The following is an 18,824-nucleotide window of genomic DNA, read 5'->3' on the forward strand; positions in this document are numbered from 1 at the left end:
GTCAAGACCACCTGAAGATGAGTAGAAAGCAGCTGCAAGTGTGTGGTAAATGCAGAGACAGAGGTGCTAGAGGAGCCCTGGTGATCTTCTCACTGTCACCAGAGGATTGCTTTTATCATATTTCTAATGCAAAATATACAGAATATATTTTATAAGCAGGGAAAAGACAGCATCAGTACGAGTGAGTGAACATCTTGCTGTGGGTGTGTGCGTGAGTGAAGAGTTGGTAGGGATACTTTTGGTTTGATGCTGAGCTGTGGGCTCTCTCTTTGCCTCTTGAATTTGAACATTTTTCCTAAAATGGCTGTATTTCACACAGAAATGTTAATTGTCACAAACTTCTCTGGATTCATATTTCCTCTGTGGACACTTGTTTTTTTTTTCTTTTCCAGTGACTGTGAGCAACCCTGTGGAGAAAGGTATGTGTGATAATTTATTATTTGCCATGCACCCCTCATGTAGAAGGACTCATAAATGTTCTGGCTGAAATATCAGACATATTTGCTGTCATTTTTTTAAGGTGCATCCTCTTTCAGTGTTTCCTGCTGTAACTGCCCCCTCCTGAGGTGCTCAGATGCTGCAGCTCCTGGGTGCACTGGGAGGGAAATGCTCTGTCTGGTCACAGTCTGGGCAGAGCATGGAAAGGCTCTGATCCCTCTGGCTCTTTCAGGAGAGCTCTGTGTGTCTGTGCACACCCACACCCCTCTTCTCCCTTTCCCTTTCACATTTCCAGAGCTGATTTTACAAGCCAAACAGAAAACACTGGTTCCCATCTGCAGCCCACCTGGCTTTTTTCAGTGTTCTGTTTGATCTTTCAGTGCAAGCTATTTTTGATAAGTTTTCTCTCTCAGTTCTGGTGCCCACTAACAGACCCTGAGTCACAGCACAGTAGGATTGCTCAGTGACACTCCTGAGACCGGTGTGTTGGTGGAGGTAATGGCCATGTTCTCAGAATAAGGAGTCACTGGCTATTTTCACATTTTCCTCCTTCTTTCCTGGAGGTGCTCTGGATGCTTTTGGCTAATCCAGGTGTTCTCTTGGGGACTTTCTTCTTCAGGGGTTGTGAAGGGCAGGAGTAGGTGTAGTGTAAACTGTTCCATGCAGAGCAGTGCCAGCTGACATTTAAAGATCATCCAGTAAATTCCCTTTCCTCTATAGAGCAGCTCTAATGTTTGAAATTGCTACAGAAAGAGAAACTGCGGAAAGCAGGATGGTAATGACAGAAGAAAGTTAATTGTTGCCTAATCTGTGGGTGCATCTCCAGGTCAGCTTCCTCTAATGTGCTGCTAGCTGATCTACCAAATTAAACCTGTTGCAAGATTTATCTCCTTCCATAATAATTAAAAATGGCTCAACTCCACCTGTAGTGTGAGGATAACATCTCAAACCAGCTTGGAGCATGAGAATGACTTAGCTGTGATTCACAGCTCCTTCCCACAGTCCATCACATCCTCGGGAGATGTGTCCCATCATTTGCTGTCTCATTAGAAAATCTCACTGATGCATTTGGCCTTTTTTACCAGTTTTCACACAGGAAAAGAAGTGTTTTGACATAGTTAAGAAGTGTTTGAATTTTAGATTTCTCTTTCCACCTAGTTATTTTAATCTTATTTTCTAGAATTTGAAGCTTAAATGAAATGGGGAAACGAGATTGTTATTGCAATGAAATGATGTGTTTAAATAAAACTATCTTGTACCTTTGAGAATGTCCTGTTGAGTTGAGTGGTAGAGAAATGGCAAATAGTCTGTGCAGCTGAAGGACAGCTCCTTTGGCTCCCTGGCCATGCCTGCTCATGCCGAAGGCTCTGGAATCAGATTTGCACATTGAACTGGGACTGTTCTGACATGGGCTGGTTTGCAATTCTTCCTCAGTAATCACAAGCCCTGTTTTGATCAATTTGAGGGAAGTTTTCCTGATTTATTGGATCAGTTGTGGCAAATGTAAAAGATGTCTAATTAGGCTTTTCCTGGTAATGTAAAGCTCATATCATTTCTGCTCTCACAGGAAGAGCATGGTGCAGGAGTGGGCAGTGCACACTCTGCTTCCCACTGCTTTTAGCAGCAACTGAACCCCAATACTGGGAGGAGCAAAATTCACCTTTACCCAGCTCAGCACCAGCCAGATCTGCTGGGCTTGTGCCTGGGATGTGGGCAAGAGACAGGAATCCTGTCAGTCCCAGGGATATGGGGTTGTCACCTGCCCTGTGGGACAATTCTGTGGCAGCTTCATCTTCCTCTCCCAAAGAATGGGACCAGGTGGAGCAGGGGAGGCTCTGAGTTTGGTCACTCCGAGCTCTGGGGTGCTGCTGACCCTCAGCCATGAGGTTTAGCTGGACTGCAATAATGGCTGGCACTGGATGGATTTCTGTATTTTCCTTTCTTCTTTTTTGTTTTTTTTTGACTTTGTTGTGCAAAATTTGAATTATGCCCATTGTGGATGAAACCTTTGCTTAAGAAGTCATTACTCTGTTTCTGTTTTTTTTCTTTTCTCGTTTTGTTTTTAGTGGCCTATCTTGTAGTATTCCATATTCTCTTTGTGCTCTTTGTGTGGACATATTGGAAGTCTGTTTTCACTCTCCCAATACAACCAGGCAAAAAGGTAAGAGAGCCAACACCTTTCATTCCTTGCAAAACAGAAGCACAGATGTTAAAGAGAACTCAAAAATCCTTCAGTCTAGTTCATCTGAAGAGGAGAGTCAGAGGCAAATGTCTCTTAATTCTTTTCAACCCAATATTTACTTTGTCACCTTGCTTGGATTAGTAGATTTACTTTTTTTTCACATTTTGTTACCTTTTTTTTCACATTTTGTTTTACCTCTCTATGAAATAGCAATAAAACACTCAGATTGAGGCAACAAAATGAGGTCAATATTTGTGTGGCACTCCAAATATATTCGGCCTTGCTCTGATCCTGATTACAAGAATGTAAATTTATAAATAATAACTACTCCCAGTTTTAAAAATTTAAAAATATAAAGGTTCTTGCTCACTGGAGAGGTGCTGAATGTGTTATAAAGATGAGTAATGGTATTCATCTAGGGCAGCAATAGGAGCAATTCTAGTAAGTTGTTTTATGAGCCTTAATTTCACTTTTTCATTTCTTATTGCTGTGTCTCTCAGTATTCTGGCTCTCCAGCACTCACTGCCTCCCTTTGTCTTCTTAACAACCACATTTCCCCCGGCATTAATCTCAGGAGCGGGAGGTAAAAGCGTTTCCAAGCCGAGCTGGGTTTGAAAGGCTCCTGTAGTGAAAGCTCAGTGGTGCCCGTGGCTGAGCGCTGCTCTGGTGCCCTCTGCTTGCAGTTCCACATGTCCTACGCTGACCAGGAGCGCTACGAGAACGAGGAGAGGCCCGAGGTGCAGCGGCAGATCCTCGCCGAGATCGCCAGGAAGCTGCCGGTGTACACGAGGACGGGCAATGGAGGTGAGGACGGGCAATGGAGGTGAGAACAGGCAATGGAGGTGAGGACGGGCAATGGAGGTGAGGACGGGCAGTGGAGGTGAGGACGGGCAATGGAGGTGAGGACGGGCAATGGAGGTGAGGACGGGCGGTGGAGGTGAGGACGGGCAGTGGAGGTGAGGACAGACGATGGAGGTGAGGGCGGGCGATGGAGGTGAGGACGGGCGATGGAGGTGAGGGCGGGCGATGGAGGTGAGGGCGGGCGATGGAGGTGAGGGCGGGCGATGGAGGTGAGGGCGGGCGATGGAGGTGAGGGCGGGCGATGGAGGTGAGGACGGGCAGTGGAGGTGAGGACGGGCAGTGGAGGTGAGGACGGGCAGTGGAGGTGAGGACGGGCAGTGGAGGTGAGGACGGGCGATGGAGGTGAGGACGGGCAATGGAGGTGAGGACGGGCAGTGGAGGTGAGGACGGGCAGTGGAGGTGAGGACGGGCAGTGGAGGTGAGGACGGGCAGTGGAGATGAGGACGGGCAATGGAGATGAGGACGGGCAGTGGAGGTGAGGACGGGCAGTGGAGATGAGGACGGGCAATGGAGGTGAGGACGGGCAATGGAGGTGAGGACGGGCAATGGAGGTGAGGACGGGCAATGGAGGTGAGGACGGGCAATGGAGATGAGGACGGGCAGTGGAGGTGAGGACGGGCAGTGGAGATGAGGACAGACAATGGAGGTGAGGACAGACAATGGAGATGAGGACAGACAATGGAGATGAGGACAGGCAATGGAGATGAGGGCAGACAATGGAGGTGAGGACGGGCAATGGAGGTGAGGACGGGCAATGGAGGTGAGGACAGGCAATGGAGGTGAGGACAGGCAATGGAGGTCAGCCCGGCACGGACCCCAAACCCACCCAGTCCCACCCCAGCAGCCCAGGCTGGCACCCAGAGCACCCTGCTGAGCCACAGCATTCCCAGGCACCCTGCTCTCCACTGCTCACAGCAAAACCAAAAAAAGCCTTGAACCCTCTGATCCAGTGCAGTTCCAGGTGCTGCCTTTGAGAAGCAAGATGTTACCCTTTGGATTTACAGTCCAAAAGCCCAATGTGCTGTCTGTATTTAGGAATAGCAATAGAATAATCAAATCTGTCATAATTTTTACTTAAAATGGAGTCTGGCTTAGGGATGCAGCACATCCTTCTGTGGCCAGTTTTCTGGACTGTGTTCAGTGGTTAAATGCCTGTTGCACTCCCTTCACAGTTTAAAGAAATCTGTGTTCATACTGGAGGCTCTGACCTGCTTGTTTCTGTCAGGCAAACCAAAGAAGCAGAGATCTGGAATAAATAGGGAATTGTCAAAATGAAATGTAGGTGTCTGAGTAAATGTGGATGGATTCAGCTTTGGTTTGTCACTTTGGAGCTGGCTGTATGAGTTAGAGCAGGTTTGGGATAGATGTTCGGATGGAATTCCTTCCTGTGAGGGTGCTGAGGCCCTGGAACGGGTTCACAGGAGCTGGGGCTGCCCCTGGATCCCCAGGTTGGACAGGGCTTGGAGCAGCCTGGGGCAGTGGGAGGTGTCCCTGCCATGGCAGAGCTGGAATGAGATGAGCTGTAGAATTCCTGCCAGCCCAAAGCCTTCCATGATTCTATGATTTTGTGCTTTCACTCCTTGTTGCCCCATCTGCAAGTGTCCTTCAGAATGATGAGTGTTGCTTACCTGATTGTGACCTGCAGCAAACACCAGGTCACCTGCTGAAGTGAGAGAGGAAAGAAATAGTTAGGAAATGAGCCCAGTATCAACTAAGACATGAAAAGAAGAGCACTTTTGCATAGTTTTGTGTTCATTTGTCTCTGACTGCAGGGATTCGGTTCTGTGACAGATGCCAGCTGATCAAACCTGACCGCTGTCACCACTGCTCTGTTTGTGCCATGTAAGTCATGGGCTGTCCTTCACTGAGTACAGTCACCACAAGCTTTTGGGAGTGGGCTGCTCCTTCATGTGTCTGTTCACACAAAAAGGTTCCCCAGGCTCTCTGTCCCAGCTGCAGCCAGCAGTGCTCCAGAGCAGGAATCATTCTCATCTCTCTATCTCCATAAGGACATTGGTTGGTCTTCAAACACTAAGAAATGTTCCATCTTAAAATTATATCTGCCTTAAAAAACTTAGAGACAGCATCATTTTGAGTATCTATAGTGTAGAAACCTCACAAAAATCAAAGTTTTGCTGTTGATCTGCAGTTGGTAATGAAGTACCAATTAAAAATCTTCCATTTTTCTTTTTTGTCCTTTTGCAGGTGTGTGCTAAAAATGGATCATCATTGTCCATGGTATGTCCTAGATAACTGGTTTGTGGTTTTCTGAAAGGAAAGGTTACTTAGATATATTTCTGTATTCCTCTCATGTCTGTATGCCTCTCACATTTTAGGCCATCCATCTCTTTAGTTTGGGAAACTTATAAAATAATTGCACTTTGAAATTGCCTGAAATTAAATTTTAACAAATCATTCACATTCGCTCCATAACCCATGTGTAAAAATGCTATAATATTGATAAAGTTTAAACCCCAACTGCTAATTCACTCATTAACTATTATTCAAATTTGAAAAGAACTCCAGCTTAGCCTTTCCTTTGGGCTCTCTCAGTGTTTCAGCTGCACTTGGGGTGCTTCCAATAACAACAATTGCACATGGATTGTTTCTGGACTGATGATAGTCAGAGACAGTCTGTGCAGAAAGCTGCATGGAATAATTGAGCTTTACACCTTTCAGAATTGCTGCCACTAAATTTCTTAAATTCCTCCTTTTTTTAAAAAAAAAAAGGAAGATTTAAGAATTCAGAAACGACACAAACATTTCCCTACCTGAACCTTCCCGGTGATCAAAATTGGAGAGGATTTTCCAAACCTGAGTTCTGACACAAACACCCACTGGGGTTTTTGTACATCCCCGTGTTCCTTTCTAGAGTTGTCCTGTGCATGGAGAATTCCAACCAGCTGTGGGGTGAGTTGGGCTGTGTGTAACAAACAGGCAGGGCTGAGGTGGCTCCTGAGGTTTGCAAAGGAATGAAGTAGCACAGAACTCCCGGCTCAGATTCCTTGGCGGACAAGAGGCAGACGGGAGGAACGAGCTGCTGCCTCTGTGACCCATTTACCTGTGGTACCAACCTTAAAGCAATTCCAAAATCGGAGCTGTGCTTCTCCTCGGCCCGCGGGAAGGGTTGGAGGGAAAAGCGGAGCCCTGGGTTCTGTTCCCTTTCGGCCACTAAGGGGAGCTGCTCGTTGGCAAATTCGGTTGTGTGACCCAGGGCTTCCAAAGCCCCCAAAACTGCTTCGTGCTCTTTGTGTTACAACCACCGTGTGCTGCACCAATCCTGATTTCAACTTTGCTTTTGTCCTCCAGGGTGAATAACTGCATTGGATTTTCTAACTACAAATTCTTTCTACTGTTCTTAGCCTATTCTTTGTTGTATTGCTTGTATATTGCTGCAACAGTCTTCAAGTATTTCATTAAGTATTGGACAGTAAGTCATGAAATCCGGTTCCTTTTTCATCTCCTGTCAGTCTCGTGGGCTTTAGTGACTCTCGGTGCTCTGTTGCCCTCAGGCAGTGGAGGGGCTGCATTTTCCTGGGAGCTGTTTCCTGGGCCCTTTGGGACTCCACCTCCTGTTAGATGCCCAAAATGCACAAAGCAAGAAGCCAGGAATTTCAGACTGTAGATTATTTCTGGCAGAGAGGTCCTGTCCTTTCCCTGTCCTAGTGTTTGCATGGGTGTCCCTTGGAAAGTTTGGCATTGATGTCTAAGGTCCTGGCAATGATTTGTACACATTTACTGAAAAGAAAAAAAGGGGTCAAAACCCCTTGTTCATTTTCTAACCCCCATAGGCCTCCTTTCTCAATTTAAAAACAGTGACCCAAAGGAGGCTTTTATTCAGTAACTGCTGGTTGTTTCTATGCAAGCAAGGCCAGCTGACAGCTCCAGTAAGATACTGGCCCTTGGTCCCTATTTCTGTCCCCTCTGCTCAGTGCCTGTGTCTGTTTGTGTTTAGGTCCCTTTGCTGTGCACTAATTGTTCCCCACACTCAGCAAGGCACAGCCCTGAGCCCTGGATGTCCCCAGAGCCTGCCTGTGTCCCTGCTGGGCACCTCTGGCACCTGGCTCTTGTGCTGCAGAGGGAAAGGAGCCCTTCTTCTGCCTGGAGTGTCCCACTTGGCCTTTAACCCTTCCCCATCCATCTGTGCTCAGGTCTAACACGCCCCAATAGCTGCAGGTGTGCAGGGCAGCTTTCTCTGGGCTTACCTTGGGCAAGGTGCAGAATTTTAATGTATGCACAGGAACCTCAGCAGAACTTAAACAGGGCTTCAAGAGCTGCCACCTGCTCATTTCCCCAGGCACAGGGTGCTCCTCATGCCCACCTGTGGTGGGCTGGCTCAGAGCCATACCAAGGGTTAATAACACCCCCCACTCTTTGTGCTGTGGTACAGGAGGGGAAATGAACCACATTCATTTCTTTGTCTCTGTTTGCTTTATTTAATAATGTTTACTTTTGTCTGGAAAAGTTTGAGAACTCCCAAGAGGAGTTTTAGAATTATATTTCTAAGTACAAATAATTTCCATCTTGAATTTGTTCCCATCACTTGTTCTGTGTTGCTTTCCTTTCCAGGGTGAGCTGACCAATGGACGCTCCAAATTTCACATCCTTTTCCTTCTCTTTGTGGCAATCATGTTCTTTGTGAGCCTCATGTTTCTGTTTGGCTACCACTGCTGGCTGGTCAGCAGGAACAGATCCACTCTAGGTAAGGCTCTTTGGTCTCTTCCTTCTAGTAAGACACACCAAAAGAAGGAAAAAAAGAGAAGAAAAAAGGCATTTGTTCTATTTCTGTACATTCCTGCTGGTTTATGAGGGGAGGAAGATTTAAGATCTTGGTACAAGCTGCAGAAATTTGTCACTGCAAATGAGCTGCATTTATTAGCTGGTGTGACAAAAGCTTTGTTAGGGAAACCAGAGCCTTAATGTGTAGAAGTCCAATTATAAAAGTGTTATGCATATGTAAAACTGCATTTGCTGTGAAATGAGTGCAGCTTTTCAGGAATAATGGTTTATTCCTGTACTGAGGTGCACCCCAATCAGCTTGGTGAACTTGGGAAACACAGTGTCCATCTTCACTGATAAAGGCAAGGAAGTTGTGACTGTAAAATCAAAGAAATTATCATCTAAAATAGCATCATTTTGCCAAAATTTCTTTGCCTTTCCTTAGATAAATGTTCAACTTTCAAAGCTTTTGGGATAAAGTTTTGTAACAAAACAGACACTATCAAGAGAGTGCAAATATTCTGATTTTATCAAGTTATTTACTTCAAAAGTCATTTCATGGGGCACTGAAGCTCATCTATCCCAAAAGATCAGACCTGTGCAGCAGCTGAGAAGGGAGATCAAACTGTTCCTAAGACACTCAAGGTTTTTCTCTCCCTTCTTTTCTTAATTTTATGCCCCACCAGAACCCAGAGTTTATTTGCATTTGTTTATCCCTAGTGCTTGTTCACTCTAACATTAACAAATGAGGGGATTTAAATCTGCAGTGCCACTTCTGGAGTATGCACTGAACACCAAGCTCCTTCATCCTGCAGAGTTTTTTACCCAGCAACTTTTACCCTCTGAATTTCATCAATTCTCACAGGAATTTCATCAAGTGCCCCATTTCATTCTCTGGATGAAACCCCTTGTGGGTTGCTTTGACTGTTCTCTAGGTTCAGCTGCACAACCAAATTCCTGCCTTCAGCTGGAAAGTCTTTACAGGCTTTGCAAAATGGGAAAAACATGATTTTGAAACTCTGTAGTGCTGTGTATCTATAATCTGTTAAATCATGTTGTCTTTAGATGGTACAAGATGCACAACTCTTTCAGAGTGTTTCTATTGATTTTTATTTTTTTCCACCAAAATTGCCTCTGTTTGCAGAGGCTTTCTCAGCTCCAGTGTTTCAAAATGGCCCAGATAAAAATGGATTCAATCTTGGCTTTGTGAAGAATCTCCAGCAAGTGTTTGGGGAAGAAAAAAAGCTCTGGTTGCTGCCTATTGCCTCTAGGTAAGTAACCCTGCTAAAAGCTGATGTAATTACAGTTTTTCAGTTTGTGTACAGGCTTTGGTTACAGGAAAGTGGGGGTTTTATGTGACTCTCAGTAAGAGTGGGGCCATTTCCTGTTGGGTGTCACTCAAACACAAGTGAGATTTCTGCCCTGAAGAATCTCTGGGATAAATTGATAAAATTTATTTCTATTTCTTTAGTTTTCATAAATGCTTTCCTTAGTTCCCCTTCAGTTCTACCTGCCCACAAGTTAATTTTTCCAGGGCTTTTTTTTCTGTATTCAAATTACTTGATCAAATTAACATATTTACCTTCTGCTAAAAATTACTTGATTTCCACAAGTTTCAACTTTTGTACTCCAGAGACCTTGAAAAAATTGAGAACCAAAGTGAAAGACAAACTCGGTGCTTTTCAAGCTTAAAGCTGATTTTAAGTAAACATGGGAAATACTGGCAACAGAAAACTTTGCAGAAAAAATGTAGAGAAATTGTCATCTTTTAGAGTCCTTGCAGCTTTTGCAGTGTCCCTCTGTCCCTTTTCCATGCAGCCAGGGTGATGGACATTTTTTCCCCATGAGGACCTTGAGTGAAGCTCGGAACCCTCTCCTGACAAATGAGGAGCAGTGGGAAGAGGATGGAATAGATGAAGAGCCTCAGGGTAAGGAATCAGTGCAATTAGTTGTCCTGACCTACAGTGGCCAATAAATGAACTATAAGAGATAATCAAATAAAAAAACTGTGTTGCTTAAGTCCCTGAGAAGCTGGGACCTGATTAATGAGCACAGACTAAAAATAAGCTCTGCTTTGGGAACAATTCTTTGGTTTTTTTAATAATTTCTACTTGCAGGTGAATGAACTTAAAAGGTGTTTCAAGGGTTAGGGGAAGTGAAGTTGCCACAAACTGAGAGTATTTACATGTAAATGCTGCTGCATGCAGCCCAGTTATTTGGGATGTAAGGTGGTGGCTGCAAGGAGGAGAATATTTAGATTTTTTGAAGTGTATTTGTCCTGTGACAGTGTGTGAAATCAGGCATGCAAACACCTGAGTTCAGGGATGCATTCAGGAAGCTGCTTTATACTTTGTCCAGCTTTATTTCCAGAGTAAATTTACCTGCTCTCCCTGCTTGGTTTTATACATTTTGGTACTTATACAAGGTAACACAAATGAGTTTTTAAACCAACAAAATTGGCTTTAAAATTGCAAACTATTGCATTTCTGTGAATTTTTAATGATGCTTAAAATAACTCCTTTAGGAATGAGTCAGAGCTTCTTCCAATTTTTACAAACTTTAAATTCCATGAATAAATAATTAATTCTTCCATATGAACACAGTGGCAGTGAAGTGATTTCTGGCTAGATCAGACCCCAGACTATGGTCTGGAGCTTATATGAAGTCTCCCAATGTATGGAGCTTATAAAATAAATGACATTTCCAGGCAGTTGAACTGGATGAGCTGTGGGTCCTTTCAACTGAAATATTCAAATTCTCTCTTACACAACAGAGGTAAACCAGTAAAAGTGTCTAACCAGAAAGACCTGAAATGTTCCATTAAAACTGCAAGACCTTTATTTGTCTTTTTGGCCTCAAAGCTTGTGACTTGCTTATGAAATAAATAAAGGCAATAATGATCTCAGTTAAAAACAGCTGTTCAGTTCTCTCTGACAAGTGCTTGTCTATTTTTGTTTGTAATTATCCTTAAAAACACAATCCCATGCTTAGTGAAAAATGTATTCTCAGTGAGAAAACCAGATTTGTTTGCCTCCAACTGCTTTGGTTTTCACAGGTTCTGGTGAAGCCTCATCCCTTGCCATAGAAAGGGAGACATAGCAGTGTGAGAACACAGTGGTGTCAAGCTGCATCAGAAAGGTCAGTGCTTCTTTCTTTATCTCCCTCAAAGCCACTGCTCTGCAGGGACTGGGGAGGTGATGTTGAAAAGGTTTGGGCTTTAGCAGAAAAATCTTTCTCCAGAAAAATATTCTCCAGCTTGCCCAGAAATCCCTTATTCAAGGGGCCCTGGAGGGCAGCAGAGGCTCTCAGAGGCCCTGGGCTGGGTGTGGCACAGGTGACACCGGAGCCAGCAGCGCTCTGGGAAGGGGAGGACACCAGCCCTGCAGCTCCTCTGGGAAGCATGGCTGGGACAGTGGCAGGATGGAAATTCTGGGGCCTGTGGGAGGTGTGGGAAGGTGCAGGTAAGGTGTTAAACTGGAGCTGAGCACAGCCAGGTTGCAGCTGGGGATACAAGGGAGTGCCCTGTAATGTCACATCAGCTGTCACTCCCCTCCAGGCTTTCCCTGCCCCTGGAAAAGGTGAGTCCCACAGCAGCTGGAGCAGCTGCTGCTTCCAGAACGTTCCCTGCTCTGCCTCCTGCTCTGGCTTGGAGAACAGGGGAGGTGCCCACACACATCCTGCCCCAGGCAGTGAGGAGGGCACAGTGTCCTGCTGCCCCAGGGCAATGGAGCTGATGAGGCTCCAGGGCAGGCAGTAACTGTGAGGCAGGCACTGCAATCCCTGCCTGGCTCCCCTCCACACTGCTCAGTGGGCTGCTGGCACATTGTAGGAGTTTGCCTTGTTCCACTTAGAAAAACCCCAGAGTGTTTTTCTGTGAGGGCTGCATCCTGCCATCCCACCAGGGCAGGCAAAATCAGCATTTTCCTGTTGTTCTTCATGGCTTTAAAATGACTCCCAAAGCCCAGATCAGCCCTCAGTCCCTCATAACAGCAGTGCTATGGTTGCACATTTGTATTTCTTTAAATTTCAGCTTCTCTCTCAGGAGCCAACACCCCTTCTCTTGGCAAGGACTTCAGTTTTGAGGGGCAGAAAACAGGTGGATCTTCAAGATGAGAAAACATCCTGAAGTATTGTCTGATGGGAATCTGCATTCCACAGTGCTTCTCCAGGAATCCTGCTGTCCAGATGTCCCAAGGCTTTATAAATTTAAGTTACAGAGTTAACAGAACGATTTTACAGAGTGATTGTGGCCAGTCTTCTTTGGCCTGCTCTCTTTATTTTATAAATACTATATATTTTTTATTCCAAATAGGTACAAATGTTGATGCGAGTGCATTTCCGAAGGCCTTTTCATTTTGCAAACATCAGGGACTCGAGCTCTTGAAATTCTTCCAAGCCATAATATTCTTGGGGATGGTTATTTATTTTGAGGCTGATTCTCCAACCTTCTCTGACAAGTGGCATTTTCTAATGTATTTAAATTCTGAGTGAGTTCAGCTCAATGCAAGACAGACCCAGTTAAATCTGGCACTAAACTGGGAGCTGAATGTAAGAGTGTTGAAAGCAAAAGTGCTGAACATGCACATGTACATGTGCAGCTGTGAGTGAAAATAAAATATTCACATTGCCAGTATCAAGATTCAAGAATATTGTGGACACAGATTTTTTTAAAAGGTTTTTAGGGGGGATGTTATTTTCCTTGAGTTTGGGTTATAGTGTTCTTGCATCCTACTTGCAGGCTTCTAAAATGCAAAAGGGAACTTCAGACAGTCCAGTTTGCATTAATTCCTAGGGTTAAAGCATCATCTCATTCCTGGATCAGTGTTTGATGGAGATTTGTGTGTTCATGGAGTCAGAAAGGAAGATGTGAATTTGAAATATGCACTGAAAGTTTGGCTCCAAGAGTCATGTTTGGAGTTTCACTGCACAGGGGTGGCTTTAGCCCCAAAATGCTGAAGACACAATTGGAATATTGAATTTTTTCAGACTTCTTCCCAGCTCAGTGCACTGACTGGCTTCAGGGGTTTCTGCACTAAGAGGTGATCAGATTTGTTTCTGCATTTTGCTGCATTTACAGTCAAAGAGCTGTATCCCTGTTTCTGTTCTGGGGAATGGAACTGAGACTTGGCTGGCTGGATTATGGATATTTTTCTAGACTTGAGTCCTTTTTTTTTTAATCTGCATGATTCAGCCCAGTCCATCATTCTTGTTTGAATTAGGTGCATGCTAAAAGTATTGGTGTATTCCCTCTAGGATCATTTAGTCCCATTTTCTATCCCATTATTGTGTTTGTTATCAGCCCACTGGTGTTGGCAGTGACTACAGGAGCAGCTGTGCATGGCAGGAGAAAGGAGCTGATGGGTGAATTTGGTGATGGAGGCTTTGCCTACAGAATAAACCCCTTTTTTCCTCTGTTCCTCTGCTGCTGCCACAGGGAATGTGTTGTGAGCCAGGAGAGCCTTGCAGAGGCTCCTTCCCTAAGAGAAGGTGTTTCATTCCTGGCTGATCCATGCCCTGGGATGGAGTTTTGTCCCTCAGCCTCTGCAGTCTGTGTGGAGCAGGCAGTGCTGCCCCCCTGGGATGTCTCACTGCTGAATTGCCTTGTGAGGGGCTGAGGTGGGCTGGCCCAGGCTCCTGGGGCTTTGTGTCTCTGCTCAGGGTGGCCCAAACACTGAAAATGCTCCTGCTTCAGCCACCTGAGCCCCATCTGTTGAGTGGCTCTGTCACCAAACGGCTGCTGAGTGCTGGAAGGGTTTTTCCTGTCAATCTAAAGCTGCATTTCTGATGTAAATCTGGTGTTGGACCTTGTGCTGTGTGTGATGCAAGGTGACAGCTGAATTAATCCCCTCATTCCTGGCAAAATGTGCTCTGGAGGGGGAGCTTGAGAGGATGATGGCAGCTAAACACAGCCAGAATTTAGCACCTTCAGAGGTGCTATTTGTGCCTTTAAAAACTTTAAATTCCTTGTATATCAAACCAGGAAGGTGATTTGGTGATGTTCTGTTTCATCCTGCCAGCTGAAGTGTATTTTTCCAGAGCTTGTGTGGATTTACAGGAGTTTTCTGAGCAGGTTCTTGTGCCCTTGCTGGGTTTGGCTCTGGTTCCAGCCCTGCCATTATTTGAGTTGTTTCTGTGCCAGGCAGCAGCAGCAGAGCTGTGCAGGAGCTCCCCTGCCTGCTCCTGCTGCTGCTCTGAAAATCAGGTTTTGTCTTCTCATACTAAGGCAGATATCTTTGGGATGGCACAGGTACCAAGCTCAGATTGAGAAAGGGTTTTAAATGTTTCCAAGTAACTTTTAGTCACTTTTCTTGTAATTAATTATGGTCATCTCTTCCCTTTCCTTCAAAGCAGCTCAGCCTCCCATAGCTGGAACAAACTCTTGTTAGAACAACACAAAGTTTATCACTTCAGAGCCACTTCTCAATATCCACACATCAGATGCTGGAAAGCTTAATGAAATGTGAAACAAACCCAAAAGTTGTGTAAAACGAGGCAGAACAAAATGGGAAAAACCCCCATGTCTGAGTGAGCAGCTCCATTTTGTTCCCTTCTGCTCACTTAAGATGATATCCTTATTTTACCCCTGGCCTTTGTCCTTTTTATGCTGAGTAAATGCACTGGAGAACAGAAATTCCTCAGGCTGCTGTGGTCACTCTGCAGGTGACAGAAGAGAGAATATTCAGCCCAGTGTGTGATAGGTTCCTTTAACTTGCAAATGGCTCTTCAGGGGTAACCCCCTGCAGCACCTCCTTTGTTTTCCATGCCCTGATCCTCATCCAGAGGCTCTCCACCATTGTCACTGACTGTAAGGGCTGTGGCATCAGAGCTCTGCCCTGCCTGCCCCCTCCATCCCAGCATTCCAGAATGGGATTCATCCCCCAGCCCCATCAACAGCAAGGGCACTGCAGCTCTGGGAGCTGCCATGATTCCAGCTCATCCTGTGTGGATCTCACACTGCCCAGCATTCCAGGTACACCTGAGCCCTCTGTGTGCCAGGAGCAGCCCAAGTGTCCCCACTGGGATTGCCAGCAGTGTCACTGTCACCCTCTGGGTGTGTGCTGTAGGTGCAGCTCCATGCAGGGAGCCTGGAGAATCGAGGTTTGAGTGTCAGTTCTGGTGCTGTGTCTGTGTGTGGCTGCAGAGGCTGCTGAGGGTGCTCCTCTCCAGCCTGGAGCAGTGGGAGGCAGCAGGGAACTGTCCCCACCCCTCCAGGAGCTGCTTTCTCTGCTTAGCACTGGATCTGCACTACAGCTCTCTCAGCTTGGAGCAGCTTTTCCAAGTGGTCTCACCATGGGAAAGGAGGGAACTCTCTTGTTGAACTTTACTGGGATGCCCCCATTGTTATCCCTCTGCTCCTGGATTCATCCTCTAAAATATCTGACCACTAACAGCCACTGTCACCTCCCCCCTTCTGCCCCCTTTCCATTCAGGTACAAAACCCCAGACAGAGCATCACATTGATGTTTCTCTGTGTGCAATGGTCCTAAGTCCAGCCCTGGGCCAGCAAGTCCTGCCCAAGGAACCTGGACTTGGTTTCTCCTGCTGACTGGAAGTTTTTGGAGTAGGATAATCTTGTTTTCCTTCAAGCAGGGAGCACTTCTGTATGTTAGAGGAGGCTGTACCCAGTGTGTGTGGGGTGCAGCCACTGGTGAGAGTCAGGAAGCTTCCAAATCACACTATGCAATGAATGTTTGCTTCCTGGGCCCAACAGGAATGGATTCAGCAAAATCCACACCAGCTGCAGCTCTGGAGTTCTAGATGCTGGTCTGGACTGAAAGCACAACTTGATGCAAAAAGTCTGTCATGTGATATGAATGTAAAATGTAAAAGGGGAAAAAAAACCCGATTTTTCCCCTGAATTTAGCTGTGAAGAATGATGTAGTGAGCAGTTACTCTGTGCAGTTACTCTGCTGAGCAGTTACTCTGTGCAGTTACTCTGCTGAGCAGTTACTCTGTGCAGAGCTGAGGCACTCATGGAAGGGTTTCATTAGCAGGGGAAGGAGCCACTGCTGACCTTGTTTATTAAGCCAGAACTCATTAACTCAAAAGGGTCATGTTTTCATTTCAGTGACTCCTGTGGTACAGATTTCTGAAATGGATCCATAGTACTTGAAAATACCTCAATTTTATTGATATTTTTCCAATTCTATCAGCTTCTGCTTTACTACAGAACACTTGCAAACCTGAACTCACCTGACCTGATCAGATGATTCAGGTCACTGGAGGTGTTTGCATGCAGAGGGGCTCTGCTGTGGCAGGCCCTGCACTGGCTCTGCCATGGGCCCTTCCTGCCCAGTGCTGCATTCCCTGCCCTGCTCACAAACACTGAGCTCACACCCACTGCTGCTGCAGGGTTTTAGTCTCTTGTCCTTTTCCCATCCCACTTGGAGTATTCCCTCTTCCTCCTGAACGTGCAGTTAAATATTTTCAGCTTTGAGCTGCTTGTGCTGGTTTTTTGGATACTGTGAAGGTGAGTAGGTGTCATTTTATGCAGTTGTGCCATGTATTTTATTTGTAATTATTCTCTGTTTGTCAGGTATTGGTTTGTGGTTCCCATCATCAGGCCCAGCTGGCTTTGCTTAGAGCAGGATCCCACCTCCTGCATTTTCTCTTTCCTAAAGCCTCATTTCTTCATTCTCCAGCTTCCATTTGGGATGTAAACCTTGTGAAATAAAATGTAAGTTTACATTTCAAATACAAGCCTGTAAGTTGCTCATGCCTGCATGCTCCTTAAAATACTATTTTTTTTCTGTATGAGGTTTTAAGATTTACAGCAGCATTTGTGAAACTGTAGTGGGTAACAGCCATTGTAAAAAAAAAAAAAAAGAAAGAAATCATGCTAAGGAGGGGGGGGAGAACCACAACCCTAAAAAATCCAACAAAAAGGACAAAGGGATCATCTCTGCTTCTTATTCCAGCTGTGCTTGAAAAGAAATGGCTGCTTGCATGCAGTGCTGCCAGACAGCCCTGGGACATGCAGGTAGCTCACCTGACAGCTTCCCTGCTCTTTCAGTACTTCCTGAAGCACTTCCTTGGGTTAAACCTTGCACTAAATCCCACAGGAAGCCTGAAAACCAACAAAATCAGCCTCCCCCTCTCCTTTCTACCCTGGGGAAGGTGTGTGCACTCCCTTCTCAGCACTTCCCTCTGTAAGAGAAGCAGAAGGCCAAAGTGAAAGTGTTGGTGTGTTATTCCTTTTCCTGGAGGATCTGGGAGCCTCCAGGCTGTGTCCCAGAACTCTGCTGCTGCCATGAACTGCTGGGTGACCCTCCCTGGGAGGGAGCAGGCTGGGGAGGTGGAGCTGTGCTTCCTCTGCTCTCATGTAGCTCCAGCCTCCTTTGGAATTAACTACACTATGGAATGGCTTCCTGCTGTGCTCATGGAGCTACTCACAGTGACTCCACTGCTGCAGCAGGGAACTTTGGGCTAGGACACAGCAAGTAGGAAAGGTCTTGTTATTTTATAAATGTATAATCTGCCTGCTCAGATGGCTGCTCCTCATCTGAAAATGCTGTTTGTGGTGCAAAGGGATCCCTCAGAGATAGAACTGAGCTGAATCTCAGGATCAGAGAGTGGCAGAGTTGTGGTGTTGTCAGTGTAGCAGGAGGGTTTAATGTCATCCCAGAAAAGCCAGGGGGTTTCACCCACTGGAAGATGGGGCTGGAGCAGAACCCCACTGCAGGGGCTGCTGGGGGTCAGGGGGAGCCCTTTGGGGGCTCCCTCTGGGGCAGGATCAGCACTGCCATTGCCATGGGGCTGCCAGAGCTGGGACACAGCAGCAGCCCCTGAGTGGGAACTGCATCCAGGTCCCTTAGGAGCCCAGCATGACCCGGGGCTGGCAGGTGTCCAGTCAGAACTGCTGCTTTAGTGCACATCCCTGGGCCCAGTTCAAGGGGAAGTAATTATTTTGCAAGGAATCTCACACCAGGATTGCTGCCCACCCTTGGGGTGTTGTGTTCAGGAGTTTAATGCTGCTGCTGCTGCTGGCATTGAGACTTTTGATATCAAATGGGTTTTTACAGAAGCCTTGGATACTCATTTTTACTGTCAGACCAATGCTCTGACTATGCTGATGCTCTGTGGAGTTTCACTGGCATTTTCCAAGTGTTTGTACAGTTTCTACAGCTGAATATTCTGTATGTTCTGCTTTGTTGTTTTTTATTATGGTTTATACTGCACTGCAGGCAAGGACTGCATTAAAACCACTTTTGGCTAATTCATTAGACTTGTGAATGGTTATTTCCTATGCTCAGGCTAAACATTCCCTCTCTGGAAGTGTTACACAACTTTAACTCACTGGAATTACTGCTTGGAACAAGGAAGGTTCTTTATCTGTGACAAAAAGATTCATTGGTGTGGGCAGCCCAGACCCCAGCACTCCACTCACCTGATGAGAGGTAAGGACACTGCTTGAGACAACAAATTCCCTAATCCTGCAATTGTAGAATATGGATATATTTTAAAATAATAATGGTTTCTCTTGCATTCATGAATTTCCCCAAAGTTACAGTAAGGGGAGGTACTGGCCAGCTGGGTATGGTGTGTTTGATGCCAGGGGATTCCAAGAGAGAAGGGATTTGGCTGCAGATTGATGTTGAATGTCACCCAAACAATGAGTGCCCTG

The 18,824-nt window shown here is 45.8% G+C and overlaps 1 protein-coding gene across 4 annotated transcripts in view; it reads left to right on the forward strand.

Moving 5' to 3' along the window:
- ZDHHC15 (zinc finger DHHC-type palmitoyltransferase 15) overlaps window positions 1–18,420 on the forward strand; it is a 121,282-nt gene extending 102,862 nt beyond the window's left edge. For all 4 annotated transcript variants that reach the window (XM_071442734.1, XM_071442733.1, XM_071442735.1 and 1 more), the window contains exons 2-12: window positions 393–419; window positions 2,505–2,599; window positions 3,304–3,424; window positions 5,254–5,323; window positions 5,687–5,719; window positions 6,791–6,911; window positions 8,051–8,183; window positions 9,345–9,471; window positions 10,019–10,128; window positions 11,256–11,338; window positions 12,231–18,420. In XM_071442734.1, coding sequence (XP_071298835.1) covers window positions 393–419; window positions 2,505–2,599; window positions 3,304–3,424; window positions 5,254–5,323; window positions 5,687–5,719; window positions 6,791–6,911; window positions 8,051–8,183; window positions 9,345–9,471; window positions 10,019–10,128; window positions 11,256–11,299 — 881 coding nt within the window. In that variant the 3' untranslated portion in view covers window positions 11,300–11,338; window positions 12,231–18,420. The remainder of the gene's footprint in view (window positions 1–392; window positions 420–2,504; window positions 2,600–3,303; window positions 3,425–5,253; window positions 5,324–5,686; window positions 5,720–6,790; window positions 6,912–8,050; window positions 8,184–9,344; window positions 9,472–10,018; window positions 10,129–11,255; window positions 11,339–12,230) is intronic.
- Window positions 18,421–18,824: the final 404 nt, after the last annotated feature.

This window comes from Agelaius tricolor, unplaced genomic scaffold (assembly GCF_023055355.1).
Source record: "Agelaius tricolor isolate 1412-34295 unplaced genomic scaffold, bAgeTri1.0.p SCAF_17, whole genome shotgun sequence".
In the NCBI taxonomy this organism is placed as follows: Eukaryota; Metazoa; Chordata; class Aves; order Passeriformes; family Icteridae; genus Agelaius; species Agelaius tricolor.